Below are 22,045 nucleotides of genomic sequence, written 5' to 3'. Positions count from 1 at the left end.
AGGCGAGACCATCGGTGAGCTCTGTGCTGCTATTGATTTAGAGTCCTATTCATTCTCTCTCTGATATTCACCATGTAAAAGGACATTAAATCTTGTGAACTGTTTGCAACTTATTTACAGAACAGATTTTGAAAAGTGCTCAGTAAATTCACTTTTTGCAAATTTTTATTATTACTGCATAAAACACTTTTTAATGAAACATTTTGTTTCCACATTTTCACTCTATACTGTTTCACTTGTAATTCACAAGTGATTTATTGTTCAAAAAGCTGAACACAAATATGATTCTATTTTAAATAGAGTTGTGTTTGATGTACTTTTCACCATGAAGGTTTGGTTTTTGTTGATGTCAGTAATGCCATTAACACAAATAAAATCTGACTTAGAGACATTTTTAATTCATTTTAACTTTACTTAATAATTCTGGACGTCAGAGTTTTAAGTTAATGTTACAGGCATTAAAAGTCCTGTTGTAGTCATGAAAAAGCAATGACAGAGCTACATTAAAGTAAAGAGAATATTAAAGTCAGTGATCATCAAAAAATATATAATAAAATTCAATATTCATTATTGTTTTTTTTTATTATATTATATCAAATTACAATCACATTAATGCTTTTAGAGTTTTTTTTGTTTACATTAGTAAAGAGTAACCCATTTTCTTCTATGGTCTACTACCACTTATGTGATGTTGCCTTATTTTTGTAATCCCTGTGACTCAAAGTGCACAACACTCCAGTTTTCCGTTTCCACTGGAGGACCCGTCCGGCCATCAGCGTCGCCTGCGGGACGGCGGCCGGTGCCGTATGGGCTGGACATGGAACAAACATTTTTCGTCGGGGTTGTATGTTTTAAATGTTTGTTTTTTTGGGTGGGGGCGTATGTTACGGTTCGGCGTTGGCAGTGTATTGTTTTAGGCGTTTTGTTTTGGCGTGACTGTTATGTGTTTCCTGTTTTACTTTGAAAGTCTGTGTTATCTTAGTGTTCAGTTTACGTTTCCTTGTCTCGTCAGGTCTAATTTGCCCCAGCTGTGTTTCCCTCCTGTGGTCCATTCCCTAATTGCTCCTTCTATGTATTTAAGCCCTGTGTTTCTGTATGTCATGGTTGCGATCCCCCCGTTGTAAATAGTTTGGCGCCTTGTGGTTGGTGATGTAAATAAATGTTGTATCTTGCTTTAAATCTCGTTTTGGGATTATTTTTGTGGAAGCCCGTATTAGTTTTTTCTCGTGTGTTTTTGCCTTATTTTTATTTTCCTGCGTTGCACCCCGGTTGCCTAGGCCGGGGTGTAACATATGGGGGCTCGTCCGGGATTGCCTTCGCTGGGGGGTCCGGGGACCGCCCCAGCCTTTGTCGTCGCTGGAGGGTCCGTGGGACCGCTCCAGCCTTCATCCGCCTTCGTTGGAGGGTCCGAGGGACCGCTGCAGCCTTCGTCGTCTGCTGGAGGGTCAGTGGGACCGCTCCAGCCTTCATCAGCTTCGTCTGCCTTCGCTGAGGGGAGGGTCCGTGGGACCGCCCCAGCCTTTGTCGTCGCTGGAGGGTCCGTGGGACCGCTCCAGCCTTCATCCGCCTTCGCTGGAGGGTCCGTGGGACCGCTCCAGCCTTCGTCGTCGCTGGAGGGTCAGTGGGACCGCTCCAGCCTTCATCAGCTTCGTCTGCCTTCGCTGAGGGGAGGGTCCGTGGGACCGCCCCAGCCTTTGTCGTCGCTGGAGGGTCCGTGGGACCGCTCCAGCCTTCATCCGCCTTCGCTGGAGGGTCCGTGGGACTGCTCCAGCCTTCGTCGTCTGCTGGAGGGTCAGTGGGACCGCTCCAGCCTTCATCGGCTTCGTCTGTCTGGATCAAACTTTTCACTTGGTGTTAAATGTTTGATCTTTGGGTGGGGGCGTATGTTACGGTTCGGCGTTGGCAGTGTGTTGTTTTTGGCGTGACTGTTATGTGTTTCCTGTCTTACTTTGAAAGTCTGTGTTATCTTAGTGTTTTCAGTTTGCGTTTCCCTGTCTCGTCAGTTCTGAGTTGCCCCAGCTGTGTTTCCCTCTTGTTGTCCATTTTCCTGATTGCTCCCTCTAGGTATTTAAACCCTGTGTTTCAGTGTGTCATGGTCGCGATCTTCCCCCCCGTTGTAAATAGTTTGGCGCCTTGTGTTGTGATGTAAATAAATATCATATTTTGCTTTAAAGAAAATAGTGGTCGATACTTTCGTTTTGGGATGATTTTTGTGGAAGCCCGTTGTAAATGACCTTTAAATTTGTAAATATTTTTACGTTTGTTTGAAAGGCACTTCGGTTTTATTTTGAAATCCATGCTTTTATTTTGAAACAGGAAACTGGCACAAAACCGTTAAAGGGCTGTTAGTAACGTTTCTTTTAGGATATGATAAATAGTGTGCCTTAAAGTGAAAAATATGTACGTTTACTTTGCCAATTAGTACCTGGCTGACAGTGGCACAAGGTTTGTTAATGTTTTCTTTAACGGAATAAGTTACATGCAATCAAAATGTCGTTTAATAGAGTTTATATTGTTAACCTTGAACTTGACCTTTATGTGTAGTGGTAAGTTAGTGAGGTGATACAATGAATTGAGTGATGTAAATTTGATGTATATGCTATATGTGAGCAGGAGAAATTTGTTTCCTTTGATCTTATGGTATTAATATTGCTGGTTTTGTTTTGCTCCTAGCTCTTACGGTGTCTTCACTGAATGTTTCAATAAAAACATTTCCAATAAAACCTCTGTGAAGCATCAGTATAAGAGACCATCATTCAGCCAGGGATGCTACAGTAAGAGCTTCAGCCTCACGAGTTTCACCTGACTGCCAAAGTCTATGATGAAAGAAGAGGGATTCATTGTGATGGTCTAAATGTGACACTCGCTCAAAATGGAAGCATCTCAGATATTAACTGCAGAAGCAGAAGGCTCAGATCAAATAAAAGACATCTGTCAAGCAAGCAAGGATGAGGAACTTCGCAGATCTGATCGCCCAAGAAATCCCACGGAGAAGATGCTTACATTTCAGAGAGAGGAGGCATACAAAAGGGAGAAGCGGCTCATGCACCTTTATGATCAATGGAAGATCCAGGCACGTAAGGCAAGAAATCAGCTAAAGCTAGACATTCCAGAAAGTGAAATCGCAGCTCTCATTGATATCTTAGAGAAATGCATGAATGATATTACGGACATTTATGTACAAATCAGAGATCACCTCACACCATCCAGTGAAACGAGACGTCGTGTTGATGCATGTGAGGCCGTAACAAAGGACATTATTAAAATTGCATATGAAAGAATATCAGGCATAGACGAAGACTATGATAGTGAAGCAGTCAAAGAACGCCTTCGTGAGCTCCTTAACAGAGACTATGCTCATTCCATATATGGATCCACAGTTTCACCTCCAAGTCAACACACTATAGACTCCATTGTCGCAGTAAAAAGAGCAGATGCTGCAGCAGAATTAGCAGCAAAGGAAGCAGAATATGAGTTGTTATTGGCGGAAGGAAAACAAAAGGAAAGGATCCAGCTCTTAGTAGAGCAACAGAAAAGGGATCTTGAAGCTCAAAAACATGAACTAGAAAGACTAAGGGCTGAAAAGGATATAAGAGCAGCACGAGCAAGATTGTCAATTTACAACCAAGATGTAATGCAGGAGGGCAGCTTGTGCTCTGCTAACAGCAAACTAAGGAACCAGGAACATATGCACCCACATCAAGCTGTGTCTCTGGCTCCAGTTCAGCATCTCATAAGATTTCCAGCTTCACCTCCACAGACAGATGTGTCCCACTTAGCTCAAGCAGTACAAGACAGCATAGCCATGAACAGACTTCCAATGCCAGAGCCACCTGTATTCACCGGCGACCCAATCCAGTTCATTGAATGGAAATCTTCATTCATATCCCTCATAGATAAAAGGAACATATGTTCAGCTGACAAACTGCATTACTTGAGAAGATATGTGGGAGGTCCTGCACGAAAGACACTTGATGGTATCTTTTACAGGGAGGATGATGAAGCGTATAAGGATGCATGGGATCGCCTTAATAGCAGGTACGGTCAACCATTCGTCTTGCAGAGAGCTTTCAGAGAAAAACTAGCTAGCTGGCCAAAGATCCACTCAAAGGATGCAGAACAACTCAGAGCATTCGCCGACTTCCTACATGCATGTCAGCAAGCCATGCCTCATATTAAAGGGCTGGACATTCTGAATGACTGTGAAGAGAACCAAAAGCTGGTCCAAAAGTTACCTGAGTGGGCAGCTTCAAGGTGGAACCGCAAGGTGACCCAGTTTATGAAGGACAGACAGGAATTTCCAGCCTTTCAGGACTTTGTCAACTTCATGTCATTAGAAGCAGAGATTGCCTGTAACCCAGTAACTTCCCTCCATGCATTACGTTTATCAGACTTACCTGCAGAGAAACATCATCTGAAAGAAAGGAAAAATAAATCTACTGTTCTTCATACACAGACACTTACAGAGAATGAGAAGAATGTACCATCCAAGACAAGCTTAAAGCCCCCTTGTACATTCTGTCATGATAACAAACACCGCCTACATAGTTGTCCAGAGTTTAAAGGAACGCCTCTGGAAGAGAAAAGAAAGTATGTAAGGGAAAACAAACTCTGCTATGGTTGTCTGAAACCAGGCCATAATGTTAAAGACTGCCGCCACAGACACTTATGTGATATCTGTAAGGGACGACACCCAACTTGCCTTCATGACGACAGATATTCCAACATGAATGCTGTGTTAGCCTCTAATCAGAATACAGACGAAGCAGTTACGACATTGTCTCTCAATACAGAGACTGAGCACACATCTATGACTACATCCATGATTTTGCCAGTCTGGGTTTCCTCTTCCAACAACCCAGGAATAGAAAGGCTTGTCTATGCTCTGCTTGACACCCAGAGTGACACTGTGTTTATTGATGAAGATGTTAGTCGTAGCTTGACAACCAAGACCTATCCTGTAAGGCTAAAGCTAACCACCATGATCGGAAAGGACACAGTAACACACAGTGAAAGAGTCTCAGGTCTCAGAGTGCGTGGCTATACCTCCACAAATCACATTGATCTCCCTCCTGCCTATACCAAAGACTGCATACCAGTGAATCGAAGGCACATTCCTACCAGTGAAACGGCGAGGCATTGGAATCATCTCAAAGCAATAGCAGATGATATTCCACCACATTTAGACTGTGAAGTTGGTCTTCTAATAGGTTATAACTGCTCACAGGCACTAGCACCAAGACAGGTCATCCTAGGAAGAGATAATGAACCTTATGCAGTCCGCACAGACCTAGGATGGAGCATCATAGGCTGCTCACCACCTCACCTTGAATCTCCTCCTGTCGCCAACATATGCCATAGAGTAACTGTCAAAGAGCTTCCTCCAGTGACGCCATCCGATGCCATTAAAGTACTTGAGTCTGACTTTAAGGACATCAGCAAGGACAGCAGAACAGTGTCTCAAGATGACATCCTCTTCCTCAATATGCTAAAGGAAAGCATTTACATGAACGCCCATGGTCACTATGAGATGCCTCTCCCTTTTAAAGAGAGACCCTACCTTCCCAACAACAAGCAGTTAGCTATCATCCGGCTCAACCATCTCAAACGAAAGCTGCTGAACAACAAGAACTACAAGACTCACTACGTAACGTTTTTGAATGAGGTAATTAAAAACAATGATGCTGAAGAAGTTCTCTGTGAAGAGAAGGAAGGTGAAACATGGTATATTCCACACCACGGAGTTTATCATTCCAAAAAACCAGAGAAGCTCAGAGTGGTTTTTGATTGCTCGGCTAAGTACAAGGGAACTTGCCTAAATGATCATCTCCTGTCGGGCCCAGATTTGACAAATACTCTAACTGGTGTTCTTATCAGATTTCGACAGAACCATGTTGCTCTGATGTGTGACATCGAAAGGATGTTTCATCAGTTTCATGTGCGCGAAGCGGATAGAGACTACCTACGTTTCCTGTGGTGGAAGGATGGGAACTTCAGTGTGGAGCCACAGGAATTCCGTATGAAAGTTCACCTTTTCGGTGCTGCATCTTCACCGGGATGTGCCAACTATGGGTTGAAACATCTCGCTAAGGAGAACGAGAGCCTGTTTCCTCTGGGCTCCCAATTCATTATGAGGGACTTCTATGTGGATGATGGTGTCACAAGCATAGCAGATGTAGATGAGGCTATTCAGCTTGCAAAAGAAGCCCAAAGGCTCTGTGCTATGGGTGGTCTGCGACTACACAAATTTGTGTGTAACAATGCGAAGGTGCTTGAGAGTATAGCACCATCTGAGCGTGCCACTGAAGTAAAGGCTCTTGATCTTGCCTTTAGTGATTCATCGCTGGAAAGAGCCTTAGGAATCCACTGGCACATTGAGTCAGACAGTTTCAGGTTTCATGCCCGTTTGAAGGACCAACCAGAAACCAGGCGTGGTATACTATCCACTGTTGCCTCTCTTTATGACCCACTTGGGCTTATTGCTCCTTTCCTGCTAACTGGGAAAAGGGTTCTTCAAGAAATGTGTAGGCATGGTACAGGTTGGGATGACCCACTCATCAGTAAACTGCAACCAGTCTGGAGATCCTGGAAGAGTGATCTGGCAAATTTGGATAAAATCACCATACCCCGATGCTATGTACCAGCTGACTTTGGAAAGGTCACAAAGAGAGAGCTACATCACTTCTCTGATGCAAGCACGTATGGTTATGGCCAGTGCTCATATTTGAGACATGTGAATGGAAATGGAACTGTTCATTGTGCTCTGATTATGGCAAAGTCCAGAGTTGCTCCAATCAAAGCTGTGACCATCCCCAGGTTAGAACTGACTGCTGCTGTTGTATCAGTTGCAGCAAGCAATACTCTAAAGGAAGAACTGGGAATTTCAGGGATTGATGAATACTTCTGGACAGACTCCAAGGTTGTACTGGGGTACATTAACAACGAGTCACGTCGCTTCCACACATTTGTATCAAATAGGATTCAGAAAATACATCTCAGTACAACTCCTCAGCAGTGGCGATATGTTTCTACTGACAAGAATCCTGCAGACCTTGCTTCGAGAGGTTCTAGTGCAAGCAAGCTTCTGACATCGAACTGGTTTACTGGACCCAAGTTCTTATGGGAGAAAGAGGTATCACCAGAGGTAGAGGTAATCCCAGAAATCCCAGTTGGGGACCCTGAAGTTAAAAGGGTTCAAGCACTAAATTTGGAGTCTGCAGAACAAGTGACTCTTCCAGACCGCTTGTCAAAGTTTTCTTCATGGTGTAAGGTCAAACAAGCTGTTGCGCGACTTCTTCGCCGAACCAAGAGTGACAAGTCAACAAGTCACAGCACAGTTCAGGAGCGAGAGGATGCACAGCGCATCATTATAAGAGATTTACAGAAACGAGTGTATCGAGATGAGATCCAGCTACTTAGTAATGGCTTACAACTTTCACGGCAGAGTAAACTGTTTCGATTGGATGCCTTTCTTGACAAAGATGGAATCCTCAAGGTGGGAGGAAGACTGAAAAATGCATCTCTCCCTGCCTCTCAGAAACATCCAATGATCATTCCAAAGGACCACCACATAACGAGGATGATAATAGCTCATCATCATGAACAGGTTAAACACCAAGGAAGGGGTATAACCATCAACGAGATCAGATCAAATGGATACTGGATCCCAGGAATGAACAGAGCTGTTGCATCTTATGTGCATCAGTGTGTCAAATGCAGGAAACTCAGGGGATCAGTGGAAGAGCAACGAATGGCAGACCTGCCATCTGAGCGGGTGGATCCATCTCCACCTTTCACTTATTGCGGAATGGACTGTTTTGGGCCATTTTTTACAAAGCAAGGGCGTAAGGTGAATAAGCGTTATGGTCTGCTTTTCACATGCCTTTGTTGTAGAGCAATTCACATTGAAATGGTGAATGATATGTCAGCAGATGCCTTCATTAATGGCCTCCGATGTTTTGTTTCCATAAGAGGAGCAGTACGACAAATAAGATGTGACCAAGGAAGCAATTTTGTTGGAGCTAAGAATGAAATGTATAATGCGCTGAAACAGATGGATGTCAATCGTCTGACTGCATTCTTGGCTGAGAGGCAGTGCGACTTCATTATGAATGCTCCCCATTCAAGCCATGTTGGAGGTGTCTGGGAGAGACAGATCAGAACAGTAAGAAATGTACTTCGGTCCACTCTTTCACTCTCACCTGGAAGATTAGATGATGCCTGTTTGAGGACATTGTTTTACGAAGCAATGTCTATTGTGAACAGCCGTCCACTCACTGTGGATAACCTGAATGATCCAAATGGTCCAGAACCGCTGACTCCTAATCACCTACTCACTGTGAAACCGACTGGAGCCTTACCGCCTCCTGGGACGTTCATCAGAGAAGACATGTATGCTCGTAAAAGATGGCGCCATATCCAGTATCTAGCAGAGCAATTCTGGAACCGCTGGAGAAGAGAGTATCTCTCTAATATTGCCACTAGACAACGTTGGCATATTTCTAGAAGGAATCTGAAAGTTGGTGACATAGTCATCGAAAGGATGGATGATCTGCCACGGAACGAGTGGAGATTAGCCAGAGTTGAAGAAACAGTCGCTGATAAAGATGGGCTTGTGAGGAAAGTTAAGATTCGTCTTGGAGACCAGAAAATGAAAAGGGAGGGTCAATGTTCTGGCAAGCCATCCATTGTTGAACGGCCCATTCAGAAACTGATCTTGCTTTTAGAGGCTGTCTAAGACAACGACCATACCCTTTATTGTATGAAGACTTGTGGACATTACCTGCAGGCTCATGCATGGATAATTCTTTGTTTTCGTTATGTAAAAGGCCTTGTGGTTAAGGTCATTCGTTTTTAAAAATCATTCGTGTTATGGTTCTCCCTTTTGTTAAAACACTCATGATTTGGTGGGAGTGTAAATGACCTTTAAATTTGTAAATATTTTTACGTTTGTTTGAAAGGCACTTCGGTTTTATTTTGAAATCCATGCTTTTATTTTGAAACAGGAAACTGGCACAAAACCGTTAAAGGGCTGTTAGTAACGTTTCTTTTAGGATATGATAAATAGTGTGCCTTAAAGTGAAAAATATGTACGTTTACTTTGCCAATTAGTACCTGGCTGACAGTGGCACAAGGTTTGTTAATGTTTTCTTTAACGGAATAAGTTACATGCAATCAAAATGTCGTTTAATAGAGTTTATATTGTTAACCTTGAACTTGACCTTTATGTGTAGTGGTAAGTTAGTGAGGTGATACAATGAATTGAGTGATGTAAATTTGATGTATATGCTATATGTGAGCAGGAGAAATTTGTTTCCTTTGATCTTATGGTATTAATATTGCTGGTTTTGTTTTGCTCCTAGCTCTTACGGTGTCTTCACTGAATGTTTCAATAAAAACATTTCCAATAAAACCTCTGTGAAGCATCAGTATAAGAGACCATCATTCAGCCAGGGATGCTACACCCGTATTAGTTTTGTCTCGTGTGTTTTTGCCTTATTTTTATTTTTCCTGCGTTGCACCCCGGTTGCCTAGGCCGGGGTGTAACAGCCAGCATCCAGGATGTCAAAGGTCTGTCCCGGGACGAGAGTGAAGTCAAACCTTTGGAGCAGTTTGGCCATCACCACTTTAGCCTCCATCTAAAAAACACAACAGCGCCCACAGAGATGAGTCAGTGTGTTTATAGGTGAGTGGGTCTTCACATTATTTAGCCATCCTCACCTGAGCAAAGTTCTTTCCCAGGCACGCACGAGGACCGAGGGAAAAAGGGTAGTAGCAGTAATAAGGCCTTGTTGAACAGACAAGAGACAGCCTCAGTTACTGTGAACCATTTTTCTCATTAGGTAATAATGACCGAAAACAAGAATAAAACATGTCAGCATGGTGAAACAGTGTGTTTCTTACTTGGGAGCATCTGGGTGAAATCTGTCTGGATCAAATCTCAGTGGATCCTTGAAGAATCTCTCCAGTCTCCCACTCGCATAGGAGCTGAACTAAACATTAGAACAGTTTATTATTTATCTCGATTCCAGGTAACTTTTTTTTTTAAAGGACTTAAGCTGGTGGGGGGGCTGTTTGGGTTCTGTTTGAGTAAATGATTAGAAGCATACACGCATACACACACCCATCTTCAAACCAAAAGGTATTAAAACATATTTAAAATCTTCACAACTTACAAGAGCAACAAATCCTCCAGGTATGTGGATCCCATCAATCACCATGTCTTCAGCAATATGACGAGATGTGCCCGGAGCTGTGGGGTACATTCTCAGAGTCTCTTTTAACACCTGGGGGAAGATTACAAGGAATACGTGTAATGTGTATGTGTTAGTCTGCATTTAACCCAGTGAAGCAGTGGGCAGCCACTGACTACTGAGCTATCCCTGCCTGTAAACTGGTCTTGTGTCATAACACACGAGATGCAGCCTTTGATTGTTAGTTGACAAACTTTGATTTTTAATCTCATGGATTCACACTGAAAACATTACCACAAAGTTAAAAGAAAGAAAGAAAAGTAGCAGTTCTCCATCACGCTGGTTACTTCAGGGGTCTCAAGACTGACTCAGAGGGATTCAGGGTTCAAAACTCATTTTACTGTCATTCAGCACTACCTCAGGAAAGCGATGCAGAACAAAAATATGTGGCATGAGCTCAAATAAAAACACAAAAAACCTCATTGCGATGTTTAAAAAGAGGCAAGTGTGAGACATAAATAAATGTAAAATAACAAAAAACAGTGCTGCATATTTGAAAACACAAATAAAAATGATTCAATTATTGCACAAGAGAGCCGATGAGCTGATTGCACTGGAAATTCTTTCTTGACAGATTTGTAGAGTATAATAATCTACAAAATAGCAGCTGTTTGAGCTGTGCAACAGTCTGATGGTGGTTGCAAAGAAGCTTCCACAGAACTGCAATGACCTGCACCTCTACGTTACTGTCTGCCTGAAAGCAGGAGTGAGAACAGACCGTGGTCGGGGTGTGAGGTGTCCCTGATAAGGTTTTTTGCAGCGTTGTTGGGCCAGGCCCTAAATAGATGGCAGGGTGGCTCCACTTGTCCTCGTTCTCATGCTAGAGATATGCTGCTTGTCAGCACACTCTCAGCGGTGCCTCTTTAGGAGGTGGTGAGAACATCTGGACTCAGATGTGACCTTTTCAGCCTTTCTTGATCAGTGAGGTGGTGTGCAGGGACAGACCATACATCACATCAACTCCCAGGAAGTTCATGTGCTCCATGCTCTCTGCTGCGGTGTCGTTGATGTAGAGCAGTCTGAACGAGGGGTTTCTTCCTGTAGTCAGTCACCAGTTTCTTGGTTTCATTCACATTCAGGAGAAAGTTGTTGTTGCTGATCCACACTGTGAAAAGCTCCACTATCTCTCATCGCTGTCCTGGATCAGACCCACGGCTGTTGTATTCACAGTGTAGTTAACCCTTTAAAGCTGGTCGGATCGGGCACGCTCTGTTTTGCATAACTATTTTTAAATCCCGGTAGCACTGCAACCACGTAAGCTAGCGCAATATTTTTTTTTTGCATATGAAACCAGAGGTCAAGGTCAAGGTAACTTTATTTATACCCATAGGCAAGGTAAACTTGCCCAGCCCTGGAGCAGGGTGCCGCCGGTGCATCGAGCCACCTGGGGGGCTCTTCAACTGGTGGGGAAGATTGTCACATCTTGCAGGAGCTTTCCTCTCCTCAGGGGCTCTCTCTGCAGGAGGGGGAGATACAGGAGAGGTACTTAGACATTCACATTACTCACACTCTCATTACACATACATATAGGATCTTGGGGGTGGGCACGATACACGGAATCCAAAGTACCATCAGGGTGTACACCCCACCCCTGGCGTCGTTGCCCACCTCTCAATTTTAAATACACATAGACATTGAGGGCTAGCAGGAGGGACCATGCGCTTACCTGCTGCTCTCTGGCAGGTAGCTCCATGCCCTCCTGGGTTTTAAATGCACCTTAGAACACACATGCATCAACACTACAATGAGCGGGTGGAGGGAGGTTTGGAGTCTTCTCTCACCCCCGTTCTCTGCGACCTGCTGGAGCGGGGGGACTAGGAGGAGGAGTTGGCCATCCGACTGCGGTCTGGAGTGTGGGGCCTCCCTGCTGCTGCGGAGTCGGGGCGGTCTGCCTCCCCCCACCGCAGGGAAAAGGGTAACACCACCTGGGTCTGGGTGCAGTTCCCCCCTCCAGGGGCAAGGGTACCTAGACCCGGTTTGTAGAGTACGCTTGGGGAGTGTGATCGTGTGTACAACGTCTCTTTATGTCTGTCTCCACGTTGGTTGAGTGTGGAGTAAGTGCATATGAGAGCATGAGGGTGGGAATGGATGTTTGTGTCTGTGTGTGCCTGTATGTCTGTGTCTATATGTCAGGTTGGGTGTCAGGCGCCACCTCTCTGGGGACATCTCAGGCCCTCCAAGGTTTGGAGGCCTATCTCCACCCACCACCACTTCCCCTGCCGGTGGCGGACTCCCTCAGACATCGGTGCGTTGGTGGTTCTTTGTGTCCGGGGATGGGCGTCCAGGTACACACCGGCTCACTCCTTGGCGGCCGCTTATCGGGGCCTGGAGCCTGGGGCTCGCTCGGGCCACTTCGGAGGTGGGGTGCCCCCGGCCTCTCGGCCTGGGGCTCGGTCACTCAGGCACGGCTGGCTGCCGGCGGAGCTCACGGGCGCGTCACTGCAAGTCCCCCTGGCTTCTGCTCCGCGGCTGCTGAGTGAGCCCTCATCTGGGACTCTCCTCAGCTCTTTCTGGGACAGTGGCGCGGCTGCCCCTCTGTTGGTCTTCCTTGGTCTCTTGTGTTCTGGGGGCCTCTGGATGTCTGGAGTTTTGATCTCCTCCATACCTGCTTCATGCCCTGGAGGACGGGGCTGTGCCCCCCCACACCCTCTAGCAGATCATTACATGAAGGAACCTTTTAAAAAAAAAAAAACAAGCGTGTCCATGCTCACAGGTGTACACACGGGTGATCACACCCACAAACTACACCCTTTTTGGCTCCTACCTCAAAGCACACTGTGTTCTGTTGATCTTATGTGCTGCACAATAATGTTTAATATTTAGTATTTACTGTCATATTCCCATATATCATTGTGATGTTGTTTATTCTATTACTCTTGTTCTCTTCTGCTTGTTTTCTTTTTTCTTTCTCAGCAGGTGATCCAGGTGATTGATATATGCATTTTTTTCCTTCTTTTTTTTTCTGCTCATTCTGTTGGTTTTTGTCTTTTGCCCTTCTCCCCCGTCCCTCTTCTCAGCTGTTTCTCTTTCCCTCTTTCTTTCTCCCCTTCTTTCCCCCAGTCAAGTCTGTCCCGTATTCAGTAAGTGAAAATAAAATAAACAATAAAAGGTGAATCAAATGGACCATTACGGCAAGGCTGGGATGGTCAATTTGGTAAAGTAAATCCGTTGGGCATCTTTCTTTGCCTTTAGACAACAATTCTGATGGCAAAAGAGCCAAACGGGACAGGCCAAAAAAAAAAAAAAAAATGATAGCATTTAGCATCCCTTCAAAAACACACATACCCAATAAAGATATAAACCTCCCTGTAGCACATATATAGTAATTTAATATTTCGAATCAAAAACAGTTTTTATTTAATTCAAAGACAGCAACGGGGACAAAGCTATTTTTATAATGCTTTGTCCTACATCTCGGAAATAGAAACCTCCGTCCTGAGGAAAGAAGCTGAAATTCACCCCTTAGCGGATGGGAACCATTTTTAAGGATTGATAAAGCCATCCTCTGTACCTGCTTGGAGTACAGGGAGGCTAAACAAGACTGTGGCTCACCTATCAGACGACTGGACCATCTCACTATCTGATTTAGAGAGTTTTTCTCTGTGACAGAGGTCTGACCAAACCATGCCACCAAACAAAAGGATAAAACAGACTCAATAAACGAACGATAAAACAAAGTTAAAATTAAAAGAGGAGTTGTACTTACATCAGCTTGTCCTCGGTCACAGTTTCCTTCCACATAAAGCTTTGCAAAAACTGCATAAAAAGCACTTGCAGCAACAAAAACATAATATTCCAGAAACACGCTTTGCCGATCAGATCAGCTGTTTGTAACACTTCCTATGTCCATCAGCGCGAACTATCGCATGTCCGCCATGACTTGCCTAAGACCGGAAGTGACGTTATTTTGCGGAAATGTAGTTTTTTTTTTACCATCAGGGCTTTATGAGCCTATAATGGTGTTTTTAAAAGTTATGTTTGACTTTATGACTTTCTGTGTCGTTTCTGGGATGCTTAGGGTTAGGGTTAGGTGCACTGCTGAAAATAGTTTATTTTGATGCATATGCTTTTTTTTTTTTGTAAATTTGCATTATAATATTCATTTTCATTTTTCCTGCAGTATATAAAAATTGGTGTATTTCAAAAATAAAAATATGAAGACATTTAAAATAAATTTCCTGTGGTGGGAAACTATTTTGTGCAACTTTATTGTATTTGCAGTTTTGAGGGATAAGCCTCATAAATTTCTCTAACTAGAAATATATGTTAAAAAAACAAAAACAATTTTCAAATTTTTTGTAGTTTATTGCACTTTTTTGCAATTTATGTAATGCACTTAATGCATGCATATTATTATAATTTGGGCTATAATGGTTGTATTGATGTATATCAACTTGAAATGCTCCCAGAAATGGCTCCACAGCATGTAAAAATATAATATAAGCTCTGGCGGACTTGGTTCTATGGTAGTTCTTAAAGGGTTAATAGGATTTATACAAAAATCTGTGGAACAATCGTGTCATCATGTCAAGGCTATAGTCACTTAAGCAGGTGACTGAGGGTTTCTTTGGCGCTGGGATGATGTGATTTGTAGCAGGATGGCACAGCATCTTGGAAGCATGCAGACTTAAACAAAAAAAATTCTGTGGGATCTCAAAATTTATTTTCATTTTCATAACATGCAGCACTTTTATGAAAATCTTGGATGCTATGCAGGCACAAAAGGTTACTTTGCTCACTGGTTATTAAAAAAAGTCACATCAAACTATGTGATGATTTTGTGCAAGATTAAAATGCTAAGTGCAAACGTTATTATACCAGCACTCCCCATGATGTTACCATATATATTATCATAATGAAGACATAAGCATGATTACATTCATTTCATATGAATTTACAGTGTAGTTCATACATGACACAATTTGTTCTTTAAATTCTTTTTTTTTTTTTAAATCACAAGTTTTAGACAGGAATAAAAATCAAATCAGTTTTACCCTTTAAACCAGAGGTGTCAAACATGAGGCCCGGGGGCCAAATTGGCCCACGGCCATTAATATTACGGCAATGAAATAAAATTTTAAAAAAGAAGAGAAAATCCATTCTGTTCTTGACAAGGATCTTTTTACACATTTATTTCTACAATTTAGACTCAAAGAGTTGTGCTGATTTCACTTACTAAAGAAGCATTTCTAAATCATGTAGCAAAACTGAGACATAGTGTTGAAGCTGTACTTTCTTTTTCCCTATATTAATATATCTCAGGGACCAAAAATAGACCACTTTTTATGTAAAGTACTTTAAGATCCTTTATTTTTGTAATCCCTGTGACTCAAAGTGCACAACACTCCACTCTTTGGTCTGAGTGTGCCAGCATCCAGGATGTCAAAGGTCTGTCCCGGGACGAGAGTGAAGTCAAACCTCTGGAGCAGTTTGGCCATCACCACTTTAGCCTCCATCTAAAAAACACAACAGCGCCCACAGAGATGAGTCAGTGTGTTTATAGGTGAGCGGGTCTTCATGTTGACTTACGCTGTCATCCTCACCTGAGCAAAGTTCTGTCCCAGACACGAGCGAGGACCGAGGGCAAAGGGGTAGTAGCAGTAATAAGGCCTTGAACAGATAAGAGACAGCCTCAGTTACTGTGAACCGTTTCACTCATTTAGTCTGAGATAATAAAGTGTGTGCAAATATTAAATGTATGTAAAGTCAGCATAGTGAAACAATGTGTTCCTTACTTGGGAGCATCTGGGTGAAATCTGTCTGGATCAAATCTCAGTGGATCCTTGAAGAATCTCTCCAGTCTCCCGCTCACATAGGAGTTGAACTAAACATGAAAAGATTACATTTTTGCATTTTAATCATAAGTGTATTTGTTTGCAATCATTTGAAACAGTTGAATAACAGTTGACCTGTTTTGTAATATTTTTGTGGCCAATTCCTTTTATACATATAAACCTGAAACTCAGTTTCTCTTTTAGAGTTACAAACATGTTAAGAAGAAAAATAACTCACAAAAACGCCGACTCCTCCAGGTATGTGGACACCATCAATGACCATGTCTTCAGCAACATCACGAGATGTGCCCACAGCTGTGGGGTAAATTCTCAGAGTCTCTTTTAGTACCTGAAGGAAGATCACAATGAGCGGTGCACACTTTGGTTGGGTATGTTTTAAAAGAAATACTGGCAGAGGCCAGTGGTACCGCTCAGCCGCCTGCCAGTGGACTTTTTAGCTCGCAGAAATCCCCTGGAAGTCCCACAACACATCATTTTCTGTTCACTGTGACTGACATGTTTATTAGTGCATGCAGGAACATTAAAATATGTCCTTTCACTCCCATAAGGAAATGATTTTGACATGACACTGATGAGTTTAGGGAAAGAATAATCATTTTTAATTCACAAACTAAGCAGCCTTCATAGTCACTTAAAAACTGCTTATGTCTTACAAAAAATAAATAAATAAATAATTGAATACATAAATAAACCGCTTCCCTGCCAGACGGGTGACCCCTGAAACACCTGTGTCAGCAGAATCAAACATGATATTTTAGGCCTTACTGTATCAATCCTCTCTTAATCACAGTGTATTCTTACCTACATTTTCATGACAATACAGACGACCTAACAGAGTTTATACTTATTTGGTCAAAGATCCTTAATAAACATCAACTCTCCGTATTTGTAACTGGTAACAGATAATCGATAATATTAACGTCTATGCACCGTTTGAGTCAGTGCTGTTCTTGAGTTGACCACCTCCTCGAGCTTTTGTGTTTACGAGATTCTTAACAAACTTGACCTCTGACCTTTACCTTGAGGTCAGAGTCACTAAATTTTGAATTCCTGATAGATCCACGGCATCAATTTGCAAATCCTCAGAGACTTCTTTCTCAAATTATTGTACTCACAAAGTTGTGAGCCCAACGACAACACGCCATCAGTGTTCTGGCTGAGTGGTATAATAATTATTTAATAAACAAACAGGTACCTGTGACAGGTAGACCAGCTCTCCTAAGTCATCATAGCTTATGTCACATTTCATCCCAATGACGTCATCGACCTCTTTCTTTGCTCTAAGGAATAAAAATATTTAGAAAATTTTAGAAAACCAAAATTCTCTCTATATATTACACAGTAATAAGAACAGCATAAATATTGCCTAAAACATCTTTAGAGTTTAACACAAGTCGTATGGGTAAAAAACTAGAACCCAATTAAGCAGATGAGAGAAAGACATTGCATTTGATATTTTATACATCTATGTCTATCTCTCTCATATCTATATATGTTTCTATATATATCTATATATCTATAGCTATATATAATCATAATCTCAGGATTGTGAATATTTTTGATGTTTGATATTTGGATGGCTCAAATTAGAAGAAGTTGTTTTCACACAATGGGTTGACAGTCAGATCTGAGGCACACACTGATTGTAAGAACTGGATCTATCAGACTGACTGTACAACAAGTGTGTCACAGCAAGAAGCTTTCTGAAGATCTCACAGACTTTTGTTTAAGTCCTCTTTACTTGTAGGACCTTATAGGTTCAGTCAGCTGATGTTTCAGGTTATATTCATGCAGAAATACAGAAAATGAAATAAAATAATTACAAATCAAAATTAAAATAAAAAATTAAATGAAAAGTGTAAATTGTGAAGTTGTGTTTGACTTCTTACTTCTCCAGTATTTCAGGATGTCTTCCGAGCTCCATGACGCAAAAAGACAGCTGATTGGCTGTTGTTTCTTGGCCTAAAATGTTACCAGTTTGTCAATAATGTGTCAGAATATTACGTCAAAAGGAAACAGCCATGCAACTCTTAATCAAGAAGTTGTAATCCTAATTTCTACATCACAACTCTTTGAGTCTTAAAAAGCCTAGTTAACTTAAAATCAATAATATCATTATGTAAGAAAAACAGATCATATGTTTCTTTTTCTTGATTGATATTTTACTTATTTGCAAATGTTATGGTCCCGGTCACAAATAAAGATTGAAAAGAGTAATAAATATGTAATTTTTAAAAACATTTGAGACAAACAGTCAGTAACACAGGAACTAGAGTTGTGTGACACAGTGTGTGTGTGCAGATATTATGCAGCCCCTCTGGATAAGAAAGGACAGTTTTGTCCATGCTAAGTGAACACGTGACAACAATTCACAGACAACAGTGGCCACATTGTGTAAAACTGAAAATAAAACACACTCTTCAGTGCAGTGAGCTTCGTCTGACGCTACAAAGGAGCTTCCAGCTGCATTTCACACATCAAAGCTGAAACAACAGAGACTCACCTGCAATGAAAAATGTCACAAAATTGTCCAGCATAAATTCTTCATCTTCTTCAGTCATGTTTTCCTCTGAAATGAGGAGAGAATGGACAGATACATCGATATTTAACTTCTCCTGGTTTCCAACATTACTTACAAACCACATGCACCGAACTGAGAAGGCATCAAAAACTGTGGGTCACATTTGTTCTATTCACTCTGTCTCGTCACAAAGAGAATAAAATATTGCTCTAGTCTAGTCTAATGTGAAATTTGGGGACTCCAACCTTGGCTTGCAGTTTTGATGATTTGTGTCAGGATGTCTTTGGGGACCTCGTCACCGTTTTGCATGGCGGCCTTTCTCTCACTGATCCACTTGGCTCCAGTTGTACGGAGCAGGCGGCACGCTTCCCTCACCTCATTGACGTATCGTCTGTTCTTTGGATTGTACTGGAATGGCAGACTGAAGGGTTTAGCCTGGCATCCTGATAACAATGTTGTTGGCAGACATACTTCATAACAACAAACGCTGAAGTAATACCTCAAAAAATATGTCTCTAACATAGGTAACCATTCCTTTCAGACATGTCTCAATGGCTTTAGGGAAAGGTGAACTATTCTTCAAGAGGTCCAAGTCCACCCCGAAGGCAACCTGAAATATCAAGACACGGATGGACCTGCACTCACACTTACAACACGCTTAGAAACTTTTTAACAGTAAATTAAAACAAACGTAAAAGCTTGTGCCTTCATCAGAATTATGAAAAAAACAACAAAAAAAACCCACGTTGCATCTGTAAAACTGACTATGATACCTTACTAATAACATCCAGGGTGACACAGTTGAGAAGATGGAGCATATTAGCTTCTGTTTTATTGTCAGCAAGCTCTGCAAGTTTATCCATCAGTTTATCTGCTGTCTCATTGAAGGTTCCCATTAGACCTCTCAGATACCTGGAAAAAAAAAGTTTGAGACAGAGGAACAGCGACTAAAGGATTATCAACAACACTGATTTATATCCAGTATGACTGTAAATAATGGATGAACATAACATAAACAGGTAGCTCAGCAGACACTTCTTTCTGGCACGTTGCTAGAATTTCATAACTCACAGGCTGCTGAACGCAGGGTCCATGATGCGTCGCTGTTTGTACCACTGCTCATGATCTCGTGCTGTTATCAGACCATTTCCAAAGAACCTGAAACCCACCCAAAAAAAAAAAAATCACCAACAGGAGAATTAAACATAGCAAAATATGATTTTCACTCATAACACTGTCACAAAGCATGCTTTCTATTATTTTCACAGTTATATTACTGCTAGCATAGGTACACAACATGGTAAGATACTTCAAGATTCAAAGTGTTTATTGTCATGTGTCACAAGAGAAAGGCATTTCTTTGTGCAATGAAATTCTTTCTTTGCTGTCCACCCACAGATGCCGATTAATATATACAATAGAAATAGAACATATAAATACAAATAGTACAAATAAATAGCTGAAGACAGAAACGGAGACAAAATATGGAGATTTGAAACAGATGTGTGCAAAAGAGCTATAGCTTATATTGCTGAGTTTCATTTAGTTGGAACGATAACGGATGGATATATAAATACAAAAGCCCAAAATTACCATGACATTCATGCCCATGATGACGGAATGAAAGTCTGACCACAACAATATAACTAAAAGAAACAGATAATCTGATACATCACCTTTGACCAAACAGGTTGAAGAGTCTTTTATAGGCAAACTTCTCTTTAAGGTACTTTGGGGACATCAGGATTTCCTGAAATCAGAAACAAAATGACACAAAAGTGTGACGACGAAGAAGAAGAAGAAGAAGAAGAAGAAGAAGAAGAAGGCTTTAAATGTGAACAAGTCCCCAAAAGGCCAGTAGCTGGCGCTGTTTATTAGCAGGGACCTCTGCCAACAGGATTGATGGGTGCACTTTCACACACAACAGGTTTGTTGCACTGTAGTCATTTTAAACTGAAACAGTAGAGATACACAGGTACTGCTAATCACAATAATTCACAGATTTACAGAAATAGACCCTTTATTAATGACACCTGTGTACTGATGTGAAAACAGTCAAGTAACAAGTGTTTACCTTGGTGGCCTCTGGACAGTACGTACACAGTGAAACGTAGTGAAACATATTTATCCTGTAAACAGGTCCATACTTCTCGGCCCTGCAGGTGACATCTTAATTAGATCTTTTAAAGGCGAATGATATTAATACTGTAATACAAAGAGTACAGTAAGAACTGCAATGTATTTGTTATATAGGCAGAAATTAACAGGCAATTAGCGGCAAAATATGCTGTGAAAAAGGAAACTGCGTCAGTTCAATACAGCCAGGCTAGCTAGCATTGGCTGGCAGCAGTCCCAAACACTGACCTACATATTGTGTTAGCTTAATGGTTTGACGTGTTGTTTTTTCCGCATAAAAACTTTGTTTGCGCTAAACTTACCACTCCAGAAATTTGTCGTGTATAATTCCGTCATTTTTCATCGCCTTCAACATCGTTGGTGAGTGTCCGAAGAAAAAACTGAGGAGGAAACAGCGAGTTACTCTCAAGTAACGTCCGCATAACTGCTTCAGCCGACGACCTTTCCTACCTGTCCCTCGGCGGCCCGGGGATGTGGTCATACTTCATATGAATGTATTTAATGTACAAGCAGTAGCCAAGAAACGCAATGACGAGCAGAAAGAAGAGAAACGTAAGTGCCCGAGCAGCCAGGCTCAGAAGCAGGCTGGAAAGTGCCATCCTGGAAAATGTCCCGGAGACGTCCGTGTTAAAGCTGGTTGTCCTTTCAGTTAGAAAGTCCACGGCCAGATAAAAGCAGCGAGCCTGTTATCAGTGACTCTTCAGACTGAAGTAGCCTACGCAGTTCAGATCATTAACACGACACTCCATCACAGTATCCCACTTAAACTTCAGGAATATCGATATGTTAGGACGCAGAAACCATAGTGCTTCCAGTTCAGCTGCTTTGGTGCAAATAAAGCAACAAGAGGTTCACTGGAGCTGCAACAAGAAAACCTGGCTTTTCAGCTGGACCTCTGCAATGCACTCCTCATCGATCCCAGTCCCTTTAAAGCTAAGCGTATCGTATTTGATACATGTGGTTTTGTGAGTTTTATTTGTGTGACCTTTATTTACCCTCAAAAAAATGATACAAATTGCATGACAAATTTTAATGACTAAGTTGCAAAAATATGGCTAATGTAGCAAATGTGATACAATTTAAACACATATGCAGATTATAATTTTATATATTTTTTATACATGTCGTCTAAAGGTTCAACATACACTCCATTATCAGAAAAATAAAGATTTCTGGCAGTTATTTCATGGTTCAGGTTTTAAAGGGCTGGTTTTGCTGGTGCCCGTGTCACTGCTGGCAGCATTATATTATGAGCTCCTGATGAGATAATTGACAGATGTTGTCCTGATTCATCCAGGCGAGACCATCGGTGAGCTCTGTGCTGCTATTGATTTAGAGTC

General features: G+C 41.9%; 3 protein-coding genes across 3 annotated transcripts; 1 reads left to right on the top strand and 2 right to left on the bottom strand.

The window, feature by feature from the left end:
- Positions 1–3,805: 3,805 nt before the first annotated feature.
- LOC113021038 (uncharacterized) lies at positions 3,806–8,876 on the top strand. Its single transcript, XM_080290028.1, has one exon. It carries the CDS (start codon positions 3,806–3,808, stop codon positions 8,735–8,737), a length of 4,932 nt encoding a protein of 1,643 aa, XP_080146154.1. The 3' UTR covers positions 8,738–8,876.
- A 654-nt stretch (positions 8,877–9,530) lies between these two features.
- Positions 9,531–10,352, bottom strand: LOC145420622 (cholesterol 24-hydroxylase-like). The gene is made up of 4 exons (XM_080290027.1): positions 10,176–10,352; positions 9,904–9,992; positions 9,721–9,787; positions 9,531–9,638 (listed from the first exon to the last, which is right to left on the bottom strand). Exons 1-4 carry the CDS (start codon positions 10,335–10,337, stop codon positions 9,531–9,533), a joined length of 426 nt encoding a protein of 141 aa, XP_080146153.1. The 5' UTR covers positions 10,338–10,352.
- A 4,542-nt stretch (positions 10,353–14,894) lies between these two features.
- LOC145420570 (cholesterol 24-hydroxylase-like) lies at positions 14,895–21,507 on the bottom strand. The gene is made up of 15 exons (XM_080289896.1): positions 21,156–21,507; positions 21,008–21,085; positions 20,644–20,725; positions 20,246–20,319; positions 19,641–19,727; positions 19,343–19,481; positions 19,069–19,179; positions 18,815–18,977; positions 18,552–18,617; positions 17,938–18,010; positions 17,244–17,328; positions 16,266–16,376; positions 15,989–16,077; positions 15,797–15,863; positions 14,895–15,709 (listed from the first exon to the last, which is right to left on the bottom strand). Exons 1-15 carry the CDS (start codon positions 21,302–21,304, stop codon positions 15,551–15,553), a joined length of 1,533 nt encoding a protein of 510 aa, XP_080146022.1. The 5' UTR covers positions 21,305–21,507; the 3' UTR covers positions 14,895–15,550.
- Positions 21,508–22,045: the final 538 nt, after the last annotated feature.

The sequence above is a fragment of the Astatotilapia calliptera genome, chromosome 15 (genome assembly GCF_964374335.1).
Source record: "Astatotilapia calliptera chromosome 15, fAstCal68.1, whole genome shotgun sequence".
In the NCBI taxonomy this organism is placed as follows: Eukaryota; Metazoa; Chordata; class Actinopteri; order Cichliformes; family Cichlidae; genus Astatotilapia; species Astatotilapia calliptera.
The sequence above is the reverse complement of the archived record's forward strand: the minus strand, read 5'-3'. Positions and strand labels throughout refer to the sequence as shown.

Bases quoted from the DNA above. Each gene is read 5' to 3' on its own strand.
- LOC113021038 (XM_080290028.1), top strand. From the start codon at position 3,806: ATGAACAGACTTCCAATGCCAGAGCCACCTGTATTCACCGGCGACCCA.
- LOC145420570 (XM_080289896.1), bottom strand. From the start codon at position 21,304: ATGGCACTTTCCAGCCTGCTTCTGAGCCTGGCTGCTCGGGCACTTACG. The intron at 18,011-18,551 runs GTGAGTCTCTGT...GTAACATTTTAG, and splicing joins TGTGACATTTTTCATTGCAG to GCCAAGAAACAACAGCCAAT. The intron at 16,377-17,243 runs GTACCTGTTTGT...ATCTTCCTTCAG, and splicing joins AGCTGGTCTACCTGTCACAG to GTACTAAAAGAGACTCTGAG.
- LOC145420622 (XM_080290027.1), bottom strand. From the start codon at position 10,337: ATGCAGACTAACACATACACATTACACGTATTCCTTGTAATCTTCCCC. The intron at 9,788-9,903 runs GTAAGAAACACA...CTGTTCAACAAG, and splicing joins TTTCACCCAGATGCTCCCAA to GCCTTATTACTGCTACTACC. The intron at 9,639-9,720 runs GTGAGGATGGCT...TGTGTTTTTTAG, and splicing joins TGGGAAAGAACTTTGCTCAG to ATGGAGGCTAAAGTGGTGAT.